Source organism: Mastigoproctus giganteus, chromosome 10 (genome assembly GCF_048544385.1).
Source record: "Mastigoproctus giganteus isolate SK-2022 chromosome 10, ASM4854438v1, whole genome shotgun sequence".
NCBI classification, from domain to species: Eukaryota; Metazoa; Arthropoda; class Arachnida; order Uropygi; family Thelyphonidae; genus Mastigoproctus; species Mastigoproctus giganteus.
The window spans coordinates 31,744,294-31,764,538 of NC_143584.1; the positions used below are offsets into that span (position 1 = coordinate 31,744,294).

The window sequence follows — 20,245 nt, forward strand, 5'->3', positions numbered from 1 at the left end:
CAACAGAAAAGTGTCGATACTGGTGGTAACGCAGTGTAGTTTAATTATTTTTAACTACCATATTTTTCAACTGTTTTTAATTATTAGTTTTTCTGTTATGAAGATATTTTGGTGTGCAAAAGACCAGTTTATTTCGTATTTAGTTTCCATAAAAAGAAAAAAAACCACTTCTGAATTTACTGAGTCTCAAAGATAAACTGTTCTGATACTATCGTTTAAAATAAATCGAGAGTATAAAGAAACAGATATTTCTACAGAAATTATCTTGAAAATAGTTACAAATGCATTCAAAGGCACTTCTTCAACTTTTGTAACACTTTTCAAACTATTAATTCAACGTCTACTCTCAATCACTTTAATTTATATCCTTTTCTAGACAGCCTTTTCGCTCCGATACCCAGATGGTGGAGTGTAATATAACAGAGGTCACGCACAATATTAAGGCGGCAAGTATTTCCAGAAACGATTCGCAAATATTTGCACTTCCGTATTGGCAAGACGTAGGCTTCCGGTATCCAACCTGCTTGACTTGTTACACGCATCTTCGCCATCTAATCCAATAGAAGGAAAATATTAAATTCTCTGCCATTGCTATTCCCACGAAGTTTGAAAACCATTAAGCACTAAACCTCTTGAAAACTTAAACATATCAAAGCGTTTGCTAAATACACAGCCAAAGTTCTTTCTGGATGAAAATCTTTCTGTAGAATGATTTTGTTTCTAAGTATGAAGCATCAGAAGAAAGGATAACTTTAAAAAAAATAATTTCATCCCATAATTCCAGATATTGTTTTACCCCTTGAAAAGTTTATTATGCAATTCTTTTTCTTGCGATTTAGCTATTAATCTGACATCAGAGCCGTGTTTCCACTAAAAGTCAACTTTTCAAGTGTCATTCTCTAATAATGGAGATGTGAATTATGATACATGTTCGAGTCGCCGGGACATTTGATTAGTTGCTGAACTCTGACTTGTCATCTATCATCTTCATCAGTAAGTCTGATAAACCTCATCAGGCATTTAGTAGCTGCAAGAATAAGAAAGCAGTGATGTCTTTGACAGCTGCGAGACATCTTTTATGCGGTAGAATGAGTTTCGTATGTTATGCTCTTTATCAGACATTACTTGTTAATCGGATGCAGGAAAAGGTCGATGAGCCAAGTATCATCTCTCTCTCTCTCTCTCTCTCATGCTAAGCGTAAAAGCAAACAGCAGCTTAAATGGATTAAGGGACAAGTTAGTGAGTGCATTAACTTTTACACCCAACAAGATGTGTATGTGAATTAAAGATAACACAGGGGAGAGTCGGGGAATGTGGAAAAGGGAGAGACAGCAAGAGATATGAGAAAAACTTCAAGTTCTTTTAATGCATGCAGCAATCCCGAAGTGATGAGACGTCGGATGAATTAGCAAAGTGAACTGGTAGATTTGTCAAAATCGTTTACTTTTCTCAGTTAAGGTTTGTTTGGTTTAAGGGAAAAGTTACGTTTTATTCTTCAAAGCACTCTGCAGAGAAAGACAGCGGGCATTATGTTTTTTGGCTAGAGGCCAAAACACGAAATGTTGAAGGTCGTGGGCCACATGGGTTCTCGCGAGCAGTGGGTCAAGGGCCTCAGAAATTATTCAGTAATCGAGCATTTTTCAGAAATGCGCAATAGGCATTTTGTTCATTTGCATAAATTCCCTATTGTGTCCACAATGTCAGTATGAAACAGCTACTGTAGAGGAGCAATATGGGGAAGATGCGCAGGAAAGGAAACTCAGTTTATGGGCTGGGTATATTAAAGCAGTTGATTCTTGAAGAACTTTTTCTTTTTATCAATTTCCTCAACGTATAAATGATAAATTATTACTCTTTGCTTATTATATTAATCGCACGTGTGTAATAAAATGTATTTCTACTTTTATTATAATTCGTAAGGAAATTCAAGTACCTTACAAAAGAAAACTTTAAATGAATTTTAATCTATACGTGCAGTGAAGTGAAAAGAATTACTTCTATATATTATTACTTAAATAATAAATAGAAAAGGTATTATTGCTTTTCCCTTCGATTAATCACAGAAAATGTAAATTTTCAATTAATTTATATTATAAATATGGCTGGAATGCATTTTAAATTACTCATCGTTCTCATTGTTTGCTACAGCTATAAAAGAGTTAATGTACTGTGTCTTTGACTTGCGTCAAGTGTATCTCTGAGGTGATAAACTGGACGCAAGTCGGTGTATAACGATTCCAACTCAATACAGCTCCTGGAAGCATTCTTGTTCATAGTTAATCTTGTTCATGGACTTCTTTTGAGACGTTTACTAGTTTCGGTCGCGTTCTAAATAATTTCTTCAGTCGTTAAAAACCTGTGACATTTAAACCGAGCTAAATCTGGTGAAGATGGTTCTGTCGCAATGCCATGTAAGTCAAAAATACGATAAGCATGATGTTCATGTTTCATCGAGATAATCTTGCTTTTTTGGGTCTTGAAAAGATGGAGTCTTCAATTGAAAACATTGAACCTTTGTGTCATAACTATGCACCCACCGTTCACCACCAGTAATAAGAAACAACGTGTGGATCAGCAACAGCCATTTGACGAAGATCCTGGCATGCAAGAAATCACCGCTCTTTGAAATTATCAAGGAAGATGCGAGACACAAATCTGGCTGAAACGTCTCGCATTTTCAAGTTTTGTGTCTTCTCTGAAATATGGTTTTAATATTTAACGAATTTCTGTTGCACTTTACCCTAATTTCGAATAAAATTGATGAGAATTCGCTGCTGAGTGAAATTGCTCATTTTAAAATGAGATTAAACATATAAAACACCTGCTAATTCAAGTCTAGATGAGACACTGGACATGTTGCAACCAGTCGCAACTCACTACATCGCTGCAATTTCAAGACAAAATGAGTTCAGAATTTTTCGATCACACCTCGTGTTGTATGTCCTATTTTTTTTTTATTATTATTATTTTACTGGAAGAAAATCCAGAATTCAACTCTTGTGCAACTCTTTGTCCAACTCTCGACCAAGACCAATTAGGTAGAGCAATGACATCCAAATAGCCAATCTTCTCCCAAAAGTGATTCCTATCATAGCGAATATGTGTTTAGAACGACTCGTTATGCTGATTACACCTCCAGAATTCATCTGATATTCTCCATGCAGATGAGTGCGATTCTACCACACCAGTAAAATCGCACGTGGATTACAAATAAAGCTGATACTGTCGGCGGTTCAAACCTAGTGGTCACAGATGGCTTTATCGAAAGTGAAATGAAGCGCGAATACTGTTCTCACATGCCCGCCTCGAACTCCCCCCCCCTAAAAAAAACGAGTTTCCTCCTAATAGATTTCCAAATGCTGCAGCCCATATTATACAAGACGATTAGCACTGATGTATGGTTTTGGTTTGCAGGTCGTTCCGAATTTTGTGGTTAAACGAGAATACATCATGATCATTAACCCTTAAAGGTTTGTGGTAATAGCGATTGGATAAACTCGGAGGGATGCTAACTTGCCACTGTCCATTAATTATTTCCGTTAATAACTACGATGGAGATAACACGATGAATATGCTAATCAAGCCTTTGTTCAAAACGGTGAGGTTGTTGGACACCGGAAAACAGAGGCAAATTAAACCATCTATTATTAACCCCTGTGTGGCTGTATTGTAGTCCTACTTAATAGGACCATATTTCACTGCAGCAGAGCACAGCGCGAGTAATTAAAATGCAATTAATTTCAAGAGAAAAGGACAAAACACGTCCGAGTTTCAGCTGAGTATGTGGAGCGAAATGACATAAACAGTTAGATGAAAGTCTCCTCCCTCTCAACGATTTAGAAGTCCCGTTTGTTAGCGGCGGTACTTCATAAAGGAGGGTCTCAAAGTGCACCGTTCGTTCCTATTAAGAAATTTTTAAAGTATTCCCCATTATTTTGGCGAGTTAGTATATGTGGAGTCATTAACATATTCTTCAGAGCGTGTAAAGTTCGGTGGGGTAATACACGAGTTAACTTTTTAAGAAGAAAAAGAAGTCCAGTAATGCAGTAAAATCGTTTGCGATTGAAAGTCACGAGGGTGAAGTAGGCGAGCAATTGCATTACTGGTTGCCACTCTTTGCACAGACATGAACTGCTTGTCAAAGTGTTTCGATCGCTGTAGAAAATAAAAGCGTAGCGCAATTGAAAATCGCGTGAAAAATTCGGCTTCCGTGAGTTCCTCTCTGATGGAGGTAGGAATGAAATCTGCGGTTACTTTTGCCTCCTTTTATTTCAGGATTTTTTCAGTGGAAATTGAATCCGGGTTGGAATTATTCATTGCACAGTACCGCATCCTCGGAATTTGTGGTTTGATATCACAGTTTATCGCTGAATTTCTAGATACAAACAGTTGGGAAAAGTTGAAGACATTTTTGTCAATAAATATTATAAAATAGGTTTATTTACAAACATCTTAATTTCGAGTTTCCTTGCTGATAGTTTCCGTTCAATTGAATTATTTTAAATCCCATATGCAGTTTAAAATCTGACACGGATATTTCTAACAATATTAACCAGAAACTTTGACAGGTGTTGCCCTCAAAGTAACATAATCACGAGACAAAAAGAAATATGCTACGTGTAATAATGGTTTAGTTAAAAATTCTCATTAAGCCGCAGACATCTAATTCGTTTTCAATTAACCGTGGATAAGGAAAGTTAGATGAGTATTAACTATCTAAAATCACCTAGCAACCGTCTCACGCTCACTCTCGTAATCCTTTTAAACAAACCCTTTCCTCAGAAGTATTTCAGGGGCTTCCACTGCAGCTCTAGCTAAAGGCATAAACAACTCCCAAGCATAGAAAAGCAGCCTTTTCTCCTACCATCGGAATTTGAAAATACCAAAAGCGCACTTCCGGAGTAAGTTGAATGTTGAATGCGAATTACAATCCATCGCTACGTGGTTGTCAAGAAACATGCTGATATTTTATTCCGTTCTCCGAGAGGGGGGAAGAGAAAGTGCATGTAGCGTTTCCTGACGGGCAGGATACGATGAACATTCCGTACTTGAAATGGCCCTAACATCAGAGGCCAATCAATGAACGCCCACAAATCTACGGGGAGGTCTTCACTAGTGCCAACATGGTGAACTCCTCAGAGGTTTGCCATGAAATATTGAGTCGAAAAGACGACTGAAGAAGAAGGGTGGGGAAAAAACATTGCTTATCACAGAAAACACGCTCTCTAAAGACGTCCATCTGTTTCGAAGAGGCGGGAATGTGTGCACGCGCGAACCCGAGCTTGCGGGGGGGAGGGGGTGAAGAGCGCGAGAAGAGAGAGACGATGAGCGAGGCTAGAAAGTTGCAGTTCGATAAGGATAAAGAATTATATTTTTAAAATGATTGCCCTTTTTTGAGTCTATGTACTTCGTCGAAATATTCAGCCTAAAAAACTGTTAACCAATTTTATCACTTCGTACTAAAAATAAGAAACCAACCAAAGTTATCGAGTTCCCAATAAATGAAGCTCTAGAGTTTATTTTAGAAGTTTAATTTTCGAATTACTAATACGTTGTTTTATTTTCTTAATTCCAGCAGCTGTTCTACCCAAGCATTTATTCAGACACCTTTTAAAAACAAAACGTAGAGCATGATTAATGCAAGCTGTGAATTACTTGAAAGGCTTGTTTAACTTATTTTTCTGTGCGAGGAGCTGTTAACAACCCTCTATGGTCTGATGATTAGATCCTGCAAGGACCCTGCAATGTCACTTTTGTAATAACTTCAGGAATTAAGTCAAAATAACTTAATTAATAAACTAATTTTATTATCTAAGTGGTAAAAGAGCGTTTTATTTCAGAATTAATCTATAATATGATAACCGATTCCTTCTCCGATGAATTCGCATTTTGTATACAGATAATTTAACTTCATTATTATTGGCTGAAATGGCATGACTATGAAATCATTTCCTCAATTTGTTCGAAACTATTTTTAGAACAAAATGTTATCGGCAATATGTCATCGAGAGTTGTATTTTTAGTGGGAGTTTTGTAATAAGTTTTTTCTCCTAAAAGTTTCTTTATATTTACCTGTCTATTCCTGCACAGACTATTTGTAATAAATTGTTTTCGAATGTGACTGTTTGCACGAGATAAAGATTTATTTGCTCATTTCCTTACCCTTACCGATTGCAGAACCTTAATCAGATGCTGTATTAACATTTTCCCTTTTCCCAAAATCAGATCGATGTTATTTATTCACAATGAACTCGGATAACGACAAGAGTACAACCATTACAGTTAGATGGCTTCAGAGTCCAAGGTATTAACCACATGCTGATGACATGAGATATATCAAACCCAGGAATCAAAGTCATTTCTTTTGTATTACATTCAGTGGAAGAATGAAGAAATGTAACGGATATCAATTCGGAAAGTCAACGCCGAATGAGTTTAAGGGCTTTAGAAAGACGCACGAGACGATGTTTTTGCTTGTTTGTCTCATTTGAACGAACCAACTCATAAATTTTAAAACCTCTCTGAATTTAGTTGAAATAATCAGTTTTCCTCAACCATAAATTTTGCTTTAAAATTATGTATGAACAACGTATTAAGGTTTCGAACATGTACAGAGAATTAACTATTAATAAGAGAATGAAACTATTTTCAGCCATTCTATAAACACTTCTGATATTCCACTCATCTGAGAGTTACCATCACCAAATACTTTGTAAATATTACTTTAATTTCTATGTATAAATATAGTGCAAATGCATCAGGAATACATAGCTATATCTGAATAAATCAGATTATTAATAAAACGGCATCGTTTTAAGTTATATCTCATATTGTGAATACCTTCACAACGAGTTGCCATGATATTGCACTACTTCGAATAAGTAACGCTTCACCTAAGGAGAAGACTAATGTTACTTATTCTCAGATGGATACCACCACCCAGACGGCACCGTTTCAGGGCTATTTGGCCCTTCTTCGGTGGGTGGGTAGGTACCCGAGTGATGCAATGATGGCAAAACAGTTATGAAGTATAACTCCACAATATGAGAGATGCCTGATGGTGTATCATGTATTTAGACTCAAGCGTTTAGGGCATAAGCCTCAAGCTATGAAGGAGTCTAGACTATGTATAAATATAGTGCAAATGCATCAGGAATACATAGCTATATCTGAATAAATCAGATTATTAATAAAACGGCGTCGTTTTAAGTTATATCTCATATTGTGAATACCTTCACAACGAGTTGCCATGATATTGCACTACTTCGAATAAGTAACGCTTCACCTAAGGAGAAGACTAATGTTACTTATTCTCAGATGGATACCACCACCCAGACGGCACCGTTTCAGGGCTATTTGATGTATGTATGTGAATATCTACTCGAATATCCACTTGTCCCTATTAGACTTAGAAAAGCAAAAAAGGTAGAGGGAAAGTTATAGTAGGAGTGGAAGAGGAAAAGAAACAGTGTAGAAGAATGAAAGGGACAGTAACTCCTTCAACTCACACCACTCAAAAACTCATAAACTCCTCGAATAGGCAACGCTTCCCCAGTGGAGAAGGCTGTTGTTACCTATTCTCGGAAACTCCGGACATCATCAAGCTCCCCCTAGCAGCACTGTTTCAGGGCTATTTGATGTATGTATGTGAATATCTACTCGAATATCCACTTGTCCCTATTAGACTTAGAAAAGCAAAAAAGGTAGAGGGAAAGTTATAGTAGGAGTGGAAGAGGAAAAGAAACAGTGTAGAAGAATGAAAGGGACAGTAACTCCTTCAACTCACACCACTCAAAAACTCATAAACTCCTCGAATAGGCAACGCTTCCCCAGTGGAGAAGGCTGTTGTTACCTATTCTCGGAAACTCCGGACATCATCGAGCTCCCCCTAGCAGCACTGTTTCAGGGCTATTTGGCCCTTCTTCGGTGGGTGGGTAGGTACCCGAGTGATGCAATGATGGCAAAACAGTTATGAAGTATAACTCCACAATATGAGAGATGCCTGATGGTGTATCATGTATTTAGACTCAAGCGTTTAGGGCATAAGCCTCAAGCTATGAAGGAGTCTAGACTATGTATAAATATAGTGCAAATGCATCAGGAATACATAGCTATATCTGAATAAATCAGATTATTAATAAAACGGCATCGTTTTAAGTTATATCTCATATTGTGAATACCTTCACAACGAGTTGCCATGATATTGCACTACTTCGAATAAGTAACGCTTCACCTAAGGAGAAGACTAATGTTACTAATGTTAAATAGCCCTGAAACGGTGCCGTCTGGGTGGTGGTATCCATCTGAGAATAAGTAACATTAGTCTTCTCCTTAGGTGAAGCGTTACTTATTCGAAGTAGTGCAATATCATGGCAACTCGTTGTGAAGGTATTCACAATATGAGATATAACTTAAAACGATGCCGTTTTATTAATAATCTGATTTATTCAGATATAGCTATGTATTCCTGATGCATTTGCACTATATTTATACATAGTCTAGACTCCTTCATAGCTTGAGGCTTATGCCCTAAACGCTTGAGTCTAAATACATGATACACCATCAGGCATCTCTCATATTGTGGAGTTATACTTCATAACTGTTTTGCCATCATTGCATCACTCGGGTACCTACCCACCCACCGAAGAAGGGCCAAATAGCCCTGAAACGGTGCCGTCTGGGTGGTGGTATCCATCTGAGAATAAGTAACATTAGTCTTCTCCTTAGGTGAAGCGTTACTTATTCGAAGTAGTGCAATATCATGGCAACTCGTTGTGAAGGTATTCACAATATGAGATATAACTTAAAACGACGCCGTTTTATTAATAATCTGATTTATTCAGATATAGCTATGTATTCCTGATGCATTTGCACTATATTTATACATAGTCTAGACTCCTTCATAGCTTGAGGCTTATGCCCTAAACGCTTGAGTACTTTAATTTCTTTAGTATTATTCAGGATTAACAGAGAGAAGCTACCAAACGTCTTATATTAATCGTCCCTATTTTCCACCTGATAATGGAATTCAACAGAGAATTCTGGAACGTAAAAATTTGTAACCCGATTCGTGGTGTGTTATAATGAATTAAAATTTCATATTTTACGCGGACTCTTTGCGTCTTTTATTATAATATTCGTTAATAAAAAATCACTTAAGTGAAAAAAGGACTGATTTTTATTAAAATGTGAGATTTTATACCCTCAAACTTTGTATACACTTGAACGTAATACAAACAAAAAATAAAAGACACTGCAAGAATGTCAAAATACTCTTAAAATCAATTTATAGTATCCAATCATATTTAAGAAATATAGTGAAGGACATAATTATATTCTAAACAAATTCTTAATCAATCGTTATATAAAACTTAAGGTGAACAAACACTGCACCTGTTGATAGGTGGAGAAAACTTTGAAAGATAATAATAATTATTATTATATATTATTGTTAGTCTAGTTTCAGCAGGGAACTGATTTAAACAACCATAAATGTATGGTTGTGTAGCAAATAACAGCTGTAGAACAAGCTCGAAAAGTAAAAGCTATACCTTGCCTTCTCACTTATAGTTTTATGGCTGCTACTGCAAACAAGTCACTAGTGAGATGGTAGCTTAAACAGATTTTACCGTCTCCTCTCTGACCATGGTACAATGATATTTAAATCCGCTATTAGTATTCTGCGGAGCTGATCTTAAAAGTTTGAGCAGCTTTTGCGTAGATCTCGTTCATGTCTGGCGTTTGTAAATTCTCTTCGCATCACACCGGACTCTGAAATGTTTATGCAATCTATCAATAGAATTTTTCTTTTGGCTGTGGAGTCTCTAGCTGTGTTCGGAACTATCGATCGTAATTGAACGAGGATTTACAAACAGCCCAGAACAGGAAAGAAAAACTTCATTCTAAGTCTGCAGACTCAAGGATATTATTAAAATCAAGAAGCGTTCTGGCTTTCTGGCGTGTAATCCTTCACATTATAGCCCAAACCCCTCAAAAGGAAACGAGGGATGCAAATTTGTGCGTGCTACCCACAAATGCTAATAATATGCAGCTTAACTTCAATCAGTAAGTAACCCACATTAGATTAAAAATCTGGTTTTTACTTTATTTATTATTCGATATCTTCAAGCTATTCAGGAAGTGTACTCTTATTCGCACAATAAACACGTAGTAGGGAACGAAAATTCATAAGAGTAACAAAACTCAATATTTTTAAGACAGAGTACAAAAAGTTTGAATTTGGGAATGAGGGAAACCACAATGTATTTTATTTCCAAATTTCGTGAATAATTAGGGGAATAAAGGTATAAAAATATTTCTTTAGAATTTTGACGATTGGTGGATTTATCTCCAATGATCCCTCTACGTACGTCCCCCACTATGATAACTGAAGTTGTACTGACGCACTGGAAAGCAAATCCACAATGCCAGAGAGATCAAATCCGCGATGAGCATTTGGTCTTTTGCACCAATCACCAACTGCGTTCGATTAAATTGAGATCAGCAACACAAGAGCTATGGTAGTTAAAATTCAGTCTGTTTGAGAAAATCATATGGTCCCTTAGATTTCCAGGACTTACTTTTGGCACAATTCAACTGAACTAGAAGCGGGTTCTTTATAAAAAATCAGAATATTTAGAATCTTTAAAACTAGATAGAAAATTATTAATATAAATATTTAAATTCCTTTCAATTATTAAGATATTATTCTTCCAGAGTCCAAAGTACAAAACAAGGGAATTCATAAGATGATCATGAAGTTCCACTTACCATGTAATGATTTGAGGTATGTTTTCCCTGCCGATATTAGTTGCCGAGCACACGGATTGAATTTTTCTAATATATTCTGAAAGCAATAAAAGAATACAGGTGAAAAGCATGATAGGAAAAAGCATTTTTCCTATAACGGAAGAAATCCATTATAAATTCTTTTATTTAGTTTCGCTAATATCCGATTTAATGTTATTGTGGTATCCCATAATAATTTTCAAGGCTCAAGTAGTTAAGGGAACCCATATACAGTATAAACAGACTGTGCAAAAACTATACATACTTCGTTATTATTATTTTTAAGTTCGCTTTTATGTAGAAATACAAATATGAATTAACATGAATGTACAATAATCAATAATGCGCAACTATATAGAGCTTTGAACATATAATGACACGAATAATTAAGAACTGAGAGGCTAAATACCCTTGCTTAGCCTTATCTGACCTATCGTGTTCAGGTTCCAGCAGGAATTTTTTGGAAATAAAAATATTAATCCTCCGAAGCTTAATTTGCTTCACACCACGAAATACAGGACTCGTAGATGAATGGTTCGTTCTAAGAAGAGGCAAGCAGAATGCGTATTGCAGATGGGAATTTGCTCGAGGAACGTGCCAAGGAATGACAGTTAGAAGAGCAGGAGAATCAATAAAATTGTGAACTAAATTATAAATGAAACAGGAAGACCGATCGTATAACTGAAATAAGTACTATGACTCCTTCCTGGAATGGCATAAAGAAGTGTGGATTCCTTATATTTGGGGGGAACCTGTGAATTCCTACAGAAATTTCACAAAAATATATTTTATAGTGCGCCAAATCATTTTTATGGTGATCCTAAAGCACAAAAGCATTTTAACCTATAGAAGTTTATCAATGTGTATATAATATTGAAGGTTGTGAAGCCAAATGATACTTTCTGATCGAATTGGAATTCGTATAGACTGTAATTTTCAGGAAATATATTAGAAGGAAGTTGCTCGATGTTGACTAGTTGAGGCACGTGTTCGGACTTCTTTAGAAGAGAGAGAGGTAAAATTATAAATTCAGAAGAACAGAGCGCATGGAAATATCTGTAGAAAAGGCATGCATCACATAAGTGACGGGTAATTAATTAACCCAGCTGCCTTCTTTCGGATAGAGCTGTTGTAGTAGTTTTTAGGAGCATCAGCGACTAAGGCCATATATTTCGTGTAAACTGTCTGTAAATTGCGTGTGTTCTGTGGTCGATTTTCTGTTTTCTGGACGATAAACCAGAGTTTCCGAGAGAAAAAACCATGTTATCTTCACCTGAGACGGATTAACTCAGCCGCGTTGTGAAAATGCCCATAAATATTCCTCACATCTTCGACGGGACTCGAACTGGGGTCTTTTCCACCAGGTGTGGGGAGGACGTCGATTCTACTAAATGTGCTACCCCACGAGGGCTTCGAATAGAGTCTAAGATCTTGAAAGAATATGAGGCACCATGACAGATGTGGGAACAATATTCAACGCTAGAGAGAGTTCGAGATCAGTACAGACACCATAACCATTTAAATAAAGTAATGCTGAGAGCCAAAAAAATAAAACTACTTCTTGGATGCGGATGAAGCAATATTCATATTCTTATGCTAAAGATAGGGTATTCCATCCAGTCTTATTTATTTATCAGTTTAGTACAGAATTTTCACCCCAAGGACAGAAATTTTGCTAGAAGGGTGTTCATTCTCTAACAATTTTTCAGTTGAGCAATATATCATTTACACAGCAACAAAAATGTCCAAAATAACATATTATCAATACAGGTTGCTAGACAAATGTCTCTTCAAATAGTGACAGTTCAGTATTTAGATAATCTCGTAGCACTGAGAAAAAAAGTTATAATGGTAGTCAGTGGAAATTATCAAATATCACTTCAGAAGTTCCACATGGTGTTGTCCTTTCTGGCCTCCTATTAGCAACCACTCATCCATGTTATGTATTCCCACGAGGATGCTTTTATATATGCCGATGATATTAAGTTGCTTACCTTAATCCCATCTTAAGCAAATCCAACTGCAATAGCTTCTTCAATAACTGAGAGCTTGATCACTCTTATGTGCAGATTTTTGGGTTAAACCTTAAAGCTTCTAAATCTGCAATAATGATTTCTTCACTCAAACAGCGACCAACAGTAATTTTACCATCAGTTTATGGCACTCTCAATCCCAATGGTTACCAGTCAAAAGGACCTAGCCGTCTATTTTGATCAGAAGCTGAAATTTGATGCTCACAAAGAAAACCTATGTACGAGATTGATCACCTTACGCTGGAAGACGAATTACGCTGGATTCACTCCATAAGAACGATGCTGCAACCACTACCTAGATATATGCAAACCACAGTTTATCTGGTTTTTTTATATACTGCTGAAATTTGGGCATCTGCTTCGCCCTCACTACACAAAAACGCTGTTCGCATATGAATACTGGATCCTGAAATGTGCCACTAATAAACCTCTCCAACCTCCTTGATTGAGAACCACTGACATGGTTGAACAGCTAAATGTACCGAGGCTCCCAAAGTTAACTGATATCGTTTAATGACTACTGTAAAAGTGTTCACAAGAGTGATAAATGCCCCGAACATCTAGAATTTCGGTTAGTGGCACAACCATCCGCCCTCCTTGAGGTCTAACCCCATACTAATTCTGAAATACAATCGTCTGAAACTATCTTCCTAGGCACTTTGAAAAATAAAGGCACTCCTGCGTCTTGGAATTAACCTAATGGCTATCGATTACACATACCATCGCATTCTCCTAGAGTGGATCGCTTCTGTTCAACTGGAATAACTCCTTCCTAATCTTGCGATTAAACTGCGCCATATTCCTAAATCATGAAATCAGCCACCCACATCGCCAATTCATGAAGCGCTGTGTTTTTGAGCTTAAACAACAATTGTTTCTCATGTTTTGCTTGTTATGATCAAAATCCGTGGTTTGATTTTGATTCACAAATTAGAAGAAAACATTATAATATTAATACGTTTGCGATTTTAACAAATGTGCCAGGCTTGATGAAAGAGACCGGAAAATATATAGTCAGTTTAATATTTATTTATTTATTACTGAAGGAAATGGAACAAAAGATTAGCAGGTAGATAATGAGTAGAAAAGTCGGGCAGGAAGAAATAATTTCGATGTCAAACTCACCAAGGGCGAAGCATACTAAAACGTATTTGTTCTAGACATGGATAACCAAGAGTTCATGATATTGTAAACGAAAAAAAAAGAATCCATGGAGCTGTATACAGACGTGAGGCCCTTGTATAGTACCCATCACATTCGATTCTCCAACATTTCGCTGTAATAACAGCACGTAATCTTTCTCTACAAGAATGTTCTTTGGAAAAGGACAAAAATACTATGCAATAATCCTATATTCCATGAGGTTGTAGAACGCAAAGTGACTGACTGCGTTAAATGTATGTCCAGTGGTCCAAGAATCCCCAGCGATCTCCAGTAGAGGCTGCGTCGACAAAATTAAAATTTCTGAGAATTTAGCCTTTCCTCGAAGTCCCGTATAGAACACAGTAATGTTGCCCATGCGAAATGAACGCCATCGCTTTGCCCTCAGCAAAGCGATATAAATGACAGTGTTCTGAATAAAGCAAACCATTAATGACTATTAGCAACACTCAGACGACTGACCGGAAACTAACTCCCTTTTGTGGGAGCAAGGAACATCGGACTCAGTGACAATCGTGAAATAGGTTTAAATATTCTTCGTTGCTAATGCCGGAACATGAAGCTATTAAAGAACCCATGAGAAATCAGCTTAAAGCAAGGCGAACTTCGCATTTTGACTGGGAGTAGTTATCCACTGCTTCGGTAGAGATGAAACTAATTAAAATTTAATGATTATTTATATGTGACTGATGTGACCATTTTAAGGCTATCCTTCGTCGTACAGTTCAAGGAATTTGGACTTTTTTCGAGCACCCCTCTTATACAAAACAAGCCTGATGGAAATTAGAAACGAGGCTGAACCTTGGCAGCAATTATTTCAATCAGATGAATGGCAATTTCAATTATTTCCCTCGTGTTCTCATTTTAATTACAGTTCTTTACTTTCGATTACTATTTTTAATGATTCTCTTCTCAAACGAGTAATTTCATTTTATAAGATTGAGCCTTGGAATCTCGTAAAATGGAACTCTGAAAGAGTATTGAAAAGTTAGTTTTTGGTTTGTTTTTTTTTTTAAATAAAAGGTGTAAATCACAATGCTTCTTTCATTTTTTTTTAGAACTTAAAGCTAAACACAACATTAATTGCAATTCAAGATGAGATATTGGCATCGTTGAAGCAGATGTCAGAATAAAAAGTTTTTAAAAAATTAAAAAGAAAATGGGCAACGTATATTGCCCATTTTCTTTTTAAAATGTCCAAAAGTTCAATATACGATTCTGCACCTTGAAAGTTATGGTATAAATGCTCATATGCCCCTCTGAGAACACAGCTATAATCTGAAATTTTTAAACTTTAATTGATGCGAATGTCAAAAAGGTATTTTTTACATGTACAGATTTATTCTTAAATTTCACAAACTTTTGATAGAGGGATCAGAAGCGTGTCTAAAATTATTTAACTATATAATTATTTATCAGAAGGATGTCTAAAATTATTTAACATCTAAGCTGTCAAACCTTAAAATAAAATAACGGGATGTGTAGGTTAGACTCCATTTCTTCACAGGCCCAGATAAATTTCTCAATTACGCTATTAAAGCAGCGAGATTTATTATAATAAATATTCTATTAAACTGCTGAAATCTTATATTACTGAAGGTTGGCTACCAAATATTGGAAATCTTACTGCATTATAAAAAAAGTGAAATCGCCCAACCTCATTTTGGAGTTAGACCCATTTTTATCTGTTCCTCCCTTTTGGACATCTTGGAAAGAGTCCTTTTAAGTGAGTCATCACTGCAAATTTTAGTGTACAAACCGGTCTGGACATACTTTGCAACGAAGGGAAGATCGATTAGAATATGCCACGTGTGTCTACCATCGCTGATTTTCGAGGGACGGAGTGAAAAATTATCTTCCATCTGTGCTTTTTCCATCGACCTGCCCCCTGCGTACTAACTGCTTTATTTTTATTAGAGCTACTTTATAATTTCTGGTCAAGTAATGAAAATTCTCAAGTTACCGCTTTCAGAACATTTATTGCATTCGCTCTTTCGGATTATCATATTACAGAATTACTTCTCCAGGCATACCGAAACGAGGATCCCCCTATATGCGCTTTTATTTTTTACCACATTCATTCTATTCTTTAATCAGCATGATTCATTTCTTGATATTCTGTACTAAGTCGCAGTAGAATAGGCCTTGTCTTTACCAGCTTAACCTCCTTTTGGCCCACCACGAAGTACAGAATTTTATTGAATACGTAGCAAATTTTGGCTTGAATGTAACTGAAATAAAAGCAAGTATATTTATGTTTCTTTAGCCAATATTCCTGCCTTGTTCCATCTGTGCATTAATAACGTCCAGTTAACAACTGTCTCCAGTATAAAATTTCTTGGTACAATATTGGATGTCAAATTTTCCTTTATTGAACACTCTAAATATATATTAAGAAGAAATCTTATCTAGCATTCCTCGATATGAAATTAGACTTTATATATTAAAGTTAATCTTACAATAACGAAATGTACTAACACGATTGTGATCTCCAATCTTACTTACATCCCTTTCATATGGGCTCATCATCATCAGCCATTTTCAATCCACTGCAGGATGAAGGCCTCTCCAGCAACTTTCCAGTTCCTTCTGTTTTGAGCACTGGTCATCCATTTACTACTCAAAAACTCATGAATTTCATCTATCCATCTCCGCCTTTGTCTTCCAGGTTTTCTTCTAGCTCCTCTTGGGTACCATTCTGTTATTTTCTTTGTCCATCTGTCATCATGTCTTCGAGCTATGTGTCCTGCCCAAGACCATTTTAGTTCTTTAGTTTTGATAAGAATGTCCTTTACTTGAGTTTGCTGCCTAATCCATGTGTTTCTCTTCTTATCTAACAGTCTGATTCCCAATATAATTCGTTCCATTCTTCGCTGTGTAGTTCTTAGCTTCTCTTCCATTCTTTTGGTGAGTGCCCAAGTTTCACTTCCATAAGTCATGGTGGGTAGTATACATTAATTCATTATTTTACGTTTCAGACAAACTGGGATATTGCTCTTCAGTATGTGACTATATTTCCTGAATGCTATCCATCCAAAATTTATTCTTCTCTTGACTTCCAGCCATTTATCATTATTACAGCTAATAACTTGTCCCAGATAAGTATATGACTCCACCTTTTCAATTACTGCTCCTTCAATCATTATTTCCCTTTCCGTGGCATACGTGTTCATCATTACTTTTGTTTTAGCCATATTCATCTTTAGTCCAAAATCCTTACTAACTGTGCATAACTGATTAAGATTTTCCTCTAATTCTTTGGGATCATGGCTTATGACCACAATGTCATCTGCAAATCGTAAATGGTTTAGGTACTCTCCGTTCACATTGACTCCTTTCTGCGACCAGTCTAATCTTCTGAAAGCTTCCTCAAGGGCAGCAGTAAACAGCTTCGGAGATATTGTGTCTCCTTGTCGAACTCCTTTCTCGATTTTAAATTTGCTACTGTCTTTGTCTAGTCTAATAAAGGATGTAGCACTCTCATATATTTTCTTCAAAATCATAATATATGGAGTATCTATGCCTTGTCTTTCCAGTGCCCGAAACATTGCCTTATGCTGTATGGAGTCAAATGCCTTTTCATAATCCACAAATTCCAGGCATAATGGTGTTTTATATTCATTTGCTTTCTCCATTAGCTGTGATATTACGTGAAGGTGATCCATAGTTGAGAATCCTGTCCTAAAGCCAGCTTGCTCTTTCGGTTGATTCTCATCAAGTATTCTTTCTAATCTGTTAGTAATGACCCTTGTGAACAACTTGTAGATATGGGATAACAAGCTAATTGGTCTATAATTTCCAATTTCTGATTTATCTCCTTTCTTATGCAGCAAAACTATGATTGCATTATTCCACTGCTTAGGCATCGCACCTTTTCTAATGCACTTTGTGAAGAGCCTTGCCAGTATTTGTGTTATGTCTCTTCCTCCCAATTTTAACAACTCTACAGTAACTTCATCTTCCCCCGGGGCTTTCTGATTCTTCATTTTCTTCAATGCATGTTCTACCTCATCAGGAAGAATATCGGGTATGTCGTATGTGTTGCTACTTTGCAATCCATCTTCCCCACTGCTGGTATCATTCCCTCGCTCCTTGTATAATTCTCTATAGTAGTCTTCTGCTATTTGAATTATGCCTTCTCTGCTGTTTATAAGTACACCATCGCTATTCTTCAGTTTCAGTATCATTTGTCTTTCTGTATTACTGCTCATGGCTGCTGATTTAAATCCTTTGTTTTCCCTTAATGCTTGTTCTACTTTTCTTGTGTTAAATCTTCTTATGTCCTCTCTGAGTCTCTTTCTAATTGCTTTGCATAACTCAGTATACTCAATTTTCTCCCTGTCAGTGTTTTTCTTGCTCTTCATTTGTCGTCTTTGGTTCATCATGTAAACTGTTTCTTAACTAATTTTTTATTCTTTGGATTTCTGTTTCCCTATAGGTTTCTTGGGCTTTATCACTTTCAAAAAGTTGTAATATTCCTCGTCGATATCTTGGTCCTCAGCAGTCTGCAGAAGCTCATACTTGTTCTTAAGTTCCAGTACATACTGCTTTTTCTCCTCTTCTGTTATCTCAAAGACCTTTGTATTATTTACTCGAGTCAGTTTTTTCCTTTCCTTTCCTACATCTATATCAAGTGTACATCTTACCATTCTGTGATCACTTCCAACATTTACCTTATTCAGGACGGTAACATCAGTCACAATATATCTTCTGTTAGTGAGGATGAAGTCGATTTCATTAGTTGTTAATCCATTTGGACTCTTCCATGTCCACTTTCTGTTCACCCTTTTCTTGAAAAAAAGTGTTCATTACTGACATTCCTTGAGATTCTGCAAATTCCACAAGTCTTTCACCTCTTTTATTTCTTTCACCAATTCCAAAATTTCCTGTAGTTCCTCTTTCTGCGCTGTTTTGCCTTTTTCCAACCTTAGCATTGAAGTCCCCCATAATAATAGTGCAGTGGGTTTTCTGCTCATCTAGAAGACTCTCAATTTCAGTGTACATTTCTTCAACCTCTTCATCATCATGGCTCGATGTTGGTGCATAAATCATTATAATCTTTAGCTTGTACCTCTTAGAAATCTTGAGTATTAGTCTTGACACCCTTGGTGATGTACTTTTGAATTCCAAAATGTTGTTTTTAAAATCTTTATGGACCAGAAACCCAACTCCACCTTCACTCCTTTCACCGTTTCCATTGGTGTACAGCAGATTTCCACTTGATAAACTTATAAGTGATTCATTTCTTCTTCTTGTTTCAGCCAAACCGATGATATTCCAATTCACATTTTCTAATTCCTTTTCCAGCTCTAATATCCTGTCTTCATATGGGCTACCGTGGGTAAATGGCCACTTCACGTATAAGTTCAATCCATCTCAACCAAGAGTTTCGTCTTAATATTTGCAATAACTACATTAAGAATAAACTCCAAATTTATTCTTCTGTTCTCCGAACTTTTCCTGTTTTGCCATCTTATTTAAATCTCTGCTTGCATTCTATATTTTTAATGTTTTACCAAATGAAGCCATATTCTGTGTTAGATTGCTATTGATTTATATTCGGGAAATATACCACTCCCTCTTTATTATTAGGTCAACTGATTCGTTACCTACAATACCTGAGAGATTTCTGTTGGGGCTGTCTTTTCTCTGAATAGACCTTTCTTTCCAACACGCCGTTCTTCGTCCTGTGATGACTAAGAAAGACATCTCATCAACCAAAACAACGCACAAATACTGAATTTTATTAGAATTAGGAATTGGTACACCATTACTCCGAACCGTTGGCTGCCTAGTGCCATTCAACCTGCCCTTTAATATCATTAATTCTACTTTAATAGAAGATGTGGTCAATTTGTTAACTCAGACTGGCTATCAGTTATATTCGTTATCGCTTGTATTTTCCAAGCATTTCCTTACGTCAATCTCATACAGGAATCAATGGACTGGACTGTCAGCATCACCATAGTTTTTGGAAATCGTATATTTATTCCCATAAACTCCAACACACTATTCCAAGCAAAGAGATGCAGGACACCACTGTAAATCCCTTTGTAAACTTTCTTAGTTATCTTATCATTGTTTGTAATCACAGCAACAGATCCTGAAAAATAATTCATACCGAAGTTATGGATTTATGTGGAACATTTTGCTATTCTTTCTCTTCTGATGGCACTAGACCACTAGAGGTTATCCAAATCTCCAGAGAAATCTGCAGACTCCGAAAACATATTTTTCATCTGCTGAATCAATACACTTCATC

General features: G+C 36.4%; 1 protein-coding gene across 2 annotated transcripts in view; it reads right to left on the reverse strand.

The window, feature by feature from the left end:
- Nucleotides 1–20,245, reverse strand: part of LOC150078932 (BAR/IMD domain-containing adapter protein 2-like) — a 95,936-nt gene that overhangs the window by 34,601 nt on the left and 41,090 nt on the right. For both annotated transcript variants that reach the window (XM_090383763.1, XM_090383761.1), the window contains exon 2: nt 10,772–10,847. Coding sequence is in view for 1 of the 2 variants with exons in the window: in XM_090383761.1 (XP_090239887.1) it covers nt 10,772–10,847 (76 nt within the window). In the remaining variant the exon portion in view is untranslated. The remainder of the gene's footprint in view (nt 1–10,771; nt 10,848–20,245) is intronic.